Source organism: Monopterus albus, unplaced genomic scaffold (genome assembly GCF_001952655.1).
Source record: "Monopterus albus unplaced genomic scaffold, M_albus_1.0 scaffold129.1, whole genome shotgun sequence".
Classification (NCBI taxonomy): domain Eukaryota; kingdom Metazoa; phylum Chordata; class Actinopteri; order Synbranchiformes; family Synbranchidae; genus Monopterus; species Monopterus albus.
The window spans coordinates 1,264,859-1,272,195 of record NW_018128009.1 but is presented as its reverse complement, the minus strand read 5'-3'; the positions used below and the strand labels follow the sequence as shown (position 1 = coordinate 1,272,195).

The 7,337-nt window shown below is 39.3% G+C and overlaps 1 protein-coding gene across 7 annotated transcripts in view; it reads right to left on the bottom strand.

Annotated features, from left to right (window-relative positions):
• Positions 1 to 642: 642 nt before the first annotated feature.
• The window catches only part of ttc39a (tetratricopeptide repeat domain 39A), a 23,262-nt gene continuing 16,567 nt past the window's right edge, over positions 643 to 7,337 (bottom strand). For 4 of the 7 annotated variants that reach the window (XM_020613074.1, XM_020613076.1, XM_020613075.1 and 1 more), the window contains 10 exons: positions 6,702 to 6,810; positions 6,543 to 6,610; positions 6,391 to 6,450; positions 5,321 to 5,482; positions 4,951 to 5,042; positions 4,504 to 4,624; positions 4,001 to 4,112; positions 3,624 to 3,738; positions 3,252 to 3,368; positions 644 to 2,923 (listed from right to left, as the gene is read on the bottom strand). In XM_020613074.1, coding sequence (XP_020468730.1) covers positions 2,809 to 2,923; positions 3,252 to 3,368; positions 3,624 to 3,738; positions 4,001 to 4,112; positions 4,504 to 4,624; positions 4,951 to 5,042; positions 5,321 to 5,482; positions 6,391 to 6,450; positions 6,543 to 6,610; positions 6,702 to 6,810 — 1,071 coding nt within the window. In that variant the 3' untranslated portion in view covers positions 644 to 2,808. Of the gene's footprint in view, positions 2,924 to 3,251; positions 3,369 to 3,623; positions 3,739 to 4,000; positions 4,113 to 4,503; positions 4,625 to 4,950; positions 5,043 to 5,320; positions 5,483 to 6,390; positions 6,451 to 6,542; positions 6,611 to 6,701; positions 6,811 to 7,337 lie in introns of all 7 variants that reach the window. The other 3 variants (XM_020613077.1, XM_020613080.1, XM_020613079.1) reach the window with 1 other exon arrangement.

The window sequence follows — 7,337 nt, the reverse complement described above, 5'->3', positions numbered from 1 at the left end:
GAGGTCGGAGATTTCAAACAGTTTCCCATCTCCTCCCTCTTCGGTCAAACTCTCCCTTCTCTAGCTGGCGGTTTACTAACAGCGGATTTCACGGGCTACCTCCACTGATAATGCCAGGTGATGCGAAGGCGTCGAGGAGGCGTTTATCCATACACAGCTGATGAATCTCCTCTCCCAGACGACGGGAGGGCTGCTCAGCTCAACAATAACAAAGCATTCCTCAGCTAGCAGCTAGCCACACAAAAAACTAGCCTGCTAGCACTCGCAGGGAAGCATCTATTATTCATTTAGCTAAAAAAAAATTGAAAGAACCTTACAGTATGTTATATCCACTAAGCCAGTCAAAGGAATAAAATGTTAATGACACTCATTTAAACTGACAAAGGTAACCGCTGTTTTCCTGACTGAAACCTCCCTGACTTTCCTGTTTGCAGCTGTCGAACAACGACAAAGGGTGGAGACGTAGCAACACGAAGCACCGCCCCGCCGAAAAACGTACCAATGACATTTCACCTACATCCAGGAAGTTCCAAGCTAGAGCCTATGACAGTCATGGTCACGTGGCCCTTCGCTAAAACTATAAACAGAGCTAAAAATCGATAAATGTGCAACTCAAATTTTAGGACAGTATTGTAATGACTACTAGTAGCTTCGACGACCGCTCACTTTTTAACAATTTTATTGGTGGCAAATGTAAGTCCTCTATGTGTATTTCCAATTATATATAACGTGTACCATATTATTCTAATACCATTTGTCTTCTTATTGCTGACTGTCGTTGCCTTGCATGTATCTGGCGGATTCAGTCACATGTATGAGAACAACCAGTGCAAAGATCTTCATTCAAGGATTGGCACTTTGTTCTATAAATAATGGTACTTTGTACTGAACACACTGTATGCAAACAGACAAAAAACAACACATAATGGGATGTGTTTTTAGTTGCTCATCATCATTTCCTCTTAAATTACAACAGAAATATTCAGTATGTACAGGAATATTATTCTGCTCGGTGGTAGCGTGCCCAGTATCATGTGCTGATAGCATCATAATGCCACTAAATTTAATTAGAATCTCTTTTAGCTAAAACCAAAGGGGATAAGAAAAATAAGCATATTTGATCATTAGAAAATAAAATATGATTTGGTATCATAAAATTCCAGAGTGACTGCTCTTAAAACAGTAATAAGAATACATTTCATCCACCACTGAGAATATTTAAACCGACTCCTAGCCACTGCCTTGAATCACAAACCTTGTGCTAATCATGAATAAATCTGAAGTGTTCTAATTTCACCACTTGACACCACTTGAGTTTTTAGGTTATGAACACACTGTTGCAGGGGCAGAGCCCTTCAAAAAAAACTCATTACCAGCACAACTAGAGATTACCCATTTCAGTCGTATCTTTCAATCATCATTACAAATATTTGTACAAATTATTATTTGACACAGGATTGTAGTTATGATGTTCCAATCCTTCTATAGGTAGTTCTGATCAAGCACATCTAAACAGCAGCAGAGGGTGTTCATTAAGCAGGAAGACTGTGCTATTCAGAATGTTTTCACCCACTAAAGCTGCAGCAGGCGGACAAGCACACAGTCCTTTACTGCTCAGCGTCAATGACCTGTTTGTTCAAGCTCAAGTACTGTTGGAGTCTGTCCCACACACCAGGAGGAGAAAAGAAGGGAGAATGCCTTTCTAAAAGACACATTCATCTGTCCTCTTAAAACAGGACAATTTGTGTAAAAGGTGCCATTTACAGTATAGAAATGTAAAGAACAACTTGCAAGTCTGCAAGTGTGTCTCTGGAGAGTTTGCATGGCTGGCTGATTTACAAAGCTTTGTGCAAAAGCCATTGTATAACTATAGGACTGTAGGTTTGATCACTTCTTCATTAGAAAGAAATTATTCCACGTGAATACATTTTTGTCTTAAAAATGTTTCCACAGGTTTGAAGGAAAGGATTTCAAATAAACAACAAAATGTTCATTCACTCTGAGAAAAACACAAACAAAAGATAATGCAGTGTAACAAAGGTGAATTCATCATTCAGAATGTGTGCCTAATTTGGTCATATTAGTGATCAGAAATCTAAACATATGTGAAACCTGTAACCAAATTTTACCAAATGACAGTACAAAACAGTCTCACAGGTGCATTTTATGATATCTTCTTGGTGTCAAACTATGTCAACATGTAATCATATGTCAAGGCATCAGTACTCTCTAATTTATATTCAACTAAAATAAATGGGATGGCTTTGAAGGAACCAGGTCAAACGGTGTTGCTGGTCAGTTAGTGTCAGTAATTTATAGGGGACTGTTTGGTACTCTGACTCCAACAGGTCCCACCACACTAACCTGAACTATGCACATTCTTTGTCCTAGCAATCTGCAGTATCTACTGTCCTATACAAATGCAGCCTTGTTTTCTACCATAGTGCACCTCCTATGGGTGGCCATAGTGCTAGACCAACAAGCCTGCTAGAAGCAATATTTCATAAATATAGGTGCATTCCTCAACAAGTCTTTATTTCAGATCACATGAGGAACTAAATCTCATCATAACAGATCCCTGGAAGAGGGCATAGCAAACCCACCTATGCCAGTCAGAGCCATATAGAGCTGGAGTCATCCATAAGCGCAGCACACATGATAAAAATAAGCATCCCTCTTCCCTTATCCTCCTGATGACAAAAACAAATTGCCCGCCTGAATAGGTGGAGCTGGGCTGGGCTGGGCAGAGCGTTGCATTGTGGGCCTGTGGAAACAAAGCTGTCTCTGCTCCAGTGTGCCCTCTGCCTGCTATGGGCTGGAGGGAACATGGATGCCATTCTCCCCACCGCCCTTTGCCTTGTGCAAAGCAGCCTGAATACGGAAGTGTGTTCGTGACTCCATAGAGTAGTTCTTGTAATTTTGCCTGAAACAGAACAAGAAGAGTAATTTATAATTATTATTCACATCAGTGTAAGTTCTTATTTCAAAGATGGCCACTGTAAACCACTGTAAATGACACAGTGATACAATCAAGTTGAAGTAAGCCTCGTCAGTCAATACACACTGTAAGATTTACAAAAACTACAAAGGAGAGTGTGGTATATTTAACTTAAATAACAATTCCAAAAGCACTGGCTTGCAGTTAAACACTACATAAAAAATACATGGCATAAAAAACATTTCAAGCAAGTGAAGAATATTTAATGTAACATATATAGATCACTTGAATGGGTGGTTAAAAAAAAACTTACTTTGCTGCTTCTAGGAGTTTAAGAGCATCATCTTTTCTGCCTTGTGCCAGACACAGTAGACCATGCTCCAGCAAAGCATTAGGAACCAGATAGTGGTCATACTTGATCTGGCTCTCACTGCAGACAATGTCAAAACACTGTGGTTATGGGTTGGTGGTAAAGTCAGTATGTACAAATATTCCCTCTCTTGATCTGTTGTTTTTTTTTTCCAAAATAGAACTTCCTTTATTTACCAGAAGACGTACAACAAATCAGGCTAACTGGTTACGATCACTATAAGAAACTAGTGCATTTCTGTTTTTATGGTTGGATTATGTATATGCTGTATGTATATACTACATATCTGTGTATGATACTGAGAAAGGCCTTTACTTGCAAAGCACGAGGGTAAAGTAGTGTTCAGCTTCCTCGTAGTGCCCTAGGTGTTTGAGGCAGAGTCCCTTTAGCAGGCTCAGCAGACACTGATCATCTGTGGTGAACTCAGTTCCTGACAAACACACAACAGAACTGTCAGGACCTAACAAGTCATTTACAGATTACAAAACAGATACAGTACTTCAGGACAAACATTCAAAATAATTTTTTAACAAATTATATATGTCACTGAAAGGCTCAGATTAAACTTAACATCACTGTAGCATCTAAAATGAATGCAACCCACCTCAATATAATAATATCAAGAGAAAATACAATGAGAATTTGAATCGATTAGAATGATCTTTGTAAATATGGTCAATGATTTTGCATACTCGGACTGTTCTCGAGTTTAGCCTGGGCCTCATCCAGTGTTTTCAGCATGCCCTCAGTTAAGTCTTTGTGTTTGCCGATGACTGTATAGCCATTCCAGATGTACATCATCTCCTAGACAACACATAAATTCACACAAGTCATGTAAAAACTAACAATTAGCAAATTTTCAGCACTACAAGTGATCATTAAAAGTATTTTTGACTGCAAAAACAAATATTTGTAACTAGTTTTGGAAGTACAAACAGAGCTCAATTTGCACTGCAAGTACAGGTTGTAAAAACGTGTGTGGTACCACATCTCGGCAGCCACTGGATCAGCACTCAGAGACTAAGCTATGGGATCATGAGGACAAAGCCTGATGTTTGTTTGCTCCTGCTGCCAGGAGACCAAAGAGACAAATGATCTCAGGGCAGAGGGAGGTAAAGGAGCACTGAAAACACTATCATGTCAAAATCTAGTTGTGCTGTAAGTCATACAACAGCAGACCTTATCCAGTACTGACCAGTGGAGGAGCAGGAAGAGGAACAGGCTTTTCGGTGAGGTAACGACGGGCTTTCCTGATAGCAAACTTCTCTGTTGGTAAAGACTTGCCAGCTATTTTCTGCTTTAGCACTGGAACCTGCCTGAAATACAATACAATATACAACTTAATTCATACACACGAATGTCAGTAATGCAAGGAATAAATTACTGGAGAACCTGTGCAGCTATTAACCATCAATAAAAACACTCATGTAGTTTTGCAAGGCAAAAGAATTTAATGTCAAACTCAGTTGTTACATTTCCCCTAAAATAATCCCTTCTGGTGAAAACTGTATCTCTTAAATTAGTTCATAGTACCAAAGTCAGCCTCATCCTGGAAGAGGAGATTATATTATCACAGCTGTCACACTGAATCATTTCTGTTTCTCAGAGGCTGCTGTGGTTTCTTTCAGCTCTTCATTCATACCTGAACAGCGTGGGTGCAGTTTCCCCAAAGGTTAGAGAATCATCTGCAGTTAGCATGCTGAGGTAGGCTGCTTTCATATATGCATAAGTAGCCTGAGGGAAGGGGAAAAAGTGGTTACTACTGCAATGCAATCTTTTCTTTTCAACTGAGCTGAAAAGAGATTAGGGTTAAACAGTGAGACCAGGGCACCAGAACTGAAATCCACTCAAGGGAACAACAAGATCTGTCAAGAAATGTTAAGAAATGTTGACAACTCAAATGGTCATTCAACAACAAAGGTGTTCTGAAGCTGCTTTGGACCTGATTAACTTTACATTTGCATTTAATATTTAACCAGAATGTATTCAAATTCCACACTATGATGAACAACCTTAGACCATGAGTTCTCCTTGCTGAGAAGGTCAGCATAGAAGTAGGCCATCTTCCAGTGTCTCTTGAATGTGAAGCACCACATCAGCTCCCAGTAGCACATGTGGTGAAACTGCTTCCACTGCTGCTGAGCCTCACAACACTCCTCGAAACGTTTGATAGCCTGGAATCACACACAAACACGAAAGATCTTGCATCCTTACAGATTTAGCATAATGTTTCTTGTTGTGCCTTCTTTCTTTTAATTCTGGTTCAGGACTTTGACCTAAATTGACTGAAGACAAAGTCAGTCAATGAATATTAAAACTGTAGGAATTGACCTTAACAGAGTTTATAGAGTTATAAGTCTTCATCACATGTTAAAATTTGTCAGTCACAAATGCCATGTTTTAGAAATAAATCAAGAAAACTAATTGTTTCTTTTCAGTTTGACAATAGATTTATTGTCAAATTGAATAAGCAAATTAACTACATTTTATGATGATAGAATTGTATTGTTTAATATGTCTCTGGATCTTGACATCTACACTTGGTGTTTAAACCAATGCTTAATATGGGAATTTGTTCATTCTACAGGAATAATATACATAATAAGTGAGTTTTAACATATACATGTAATCAAGTAGAAACATTTCTGCACATTAGCTGACTGCAGTACTTTCAAGTAACAGAATAAACTGCAAAAGTAGTACACCAACATGTTTTGTTGCTGACCATGAAGTGTTTGGCTCGCCTTGCAAGACAAACCCAAATGTAAAGTCAACCAACAAAAATCAAAATACAGACAGGCGGCAAGTCTGCATAAGCCCCATAATAACAAGAGGTTAACTGTAACCTAGTCCGACATGGGGAGAGACTCTACAACTGAAACTGTCAAACAGATGACCACTTCATGCACTAACACTCAAATACAGGCTGACAGTCACATGGATTCATGAGGCACTCACAAACATTAAGATATTTATAATAGTATGACACATAGAAATAAAATGTTTCCACATGAAAAGTATAGTTGTGTGTGTGTGTGTGTGTGTTTGTGTTTTCAAGGGCAAAGATATGGCAGGCACTCACAGCATCTAGGTTCCCTTTGATCTCTTCTATTCGACCAGCAAAGAACAAGAAGATGGATCCCTGAAAAAGCAAAAGCCACTGAATGTTTGGGAACATGGCATTTCAAATAATGTGGCATTTTTTATAAAATACAGGACTTAATTGTGGCAAACCTTAGGATATTTTTTGAGATATGGTTGCAGCAGTTTCTCTGCATCTTCAACATCTCCTTCTCCAGTGCCTGCAGGAGACAAATGCAACAAAACTAATTAAAGTCCTTATCTGTTCTTGTGGTTGGTTGCAGCTGCATGTGTCTATGTGCCATTGCTCACCTAGTATGAAGCTCATGAAGGTGTGATAACAAAGCAACAACATGTTACAAAGAAAGGATCTGAATGTAGTTTCTGCAGAGCCCTCCTGAAGCTGCTGGAGGCCAAACTCCTGCACAAAGACAATCATACACATACATAGTTTGAATTAATTCTCCTCTGAGGGAATATCTATTGGTCGGTTAGCTGTAAAAGCGGCACACAGAACACACAGTGCACACTAGTGAGGTGGTGAGGCACTGACTCTTTTACAGTAGCGCAAGAATCTGTGGGCTCACTAGCGCCCTCTGCCTTGAGGCCGGCGTACTGTTTGCCTCACCGAGTAACTTTTTTTACTGGGTTTTATGGTTAATCTGGAGCCTAAACACGTTACAGAACTACATTTTATACATTATCCAGATTATGGCAAGGCAGAGCATATAATCAGAGTGTTTGAAAGCATTTTATTTGTGACATATAGAGGGACAGCGACACACTATTTGCATCGCATACAGTTTGTGAGGATTACACCATCCACCGAGAGGCACAGCAAAGTGCTGCCTCATCGCGCATCTCCTCCATGTATTTGAACGGGACATACGGAAATTCTGCTATTCTTTATTGAAAAAAATTCCTTCAACATCGGATTCGAACGGCAAA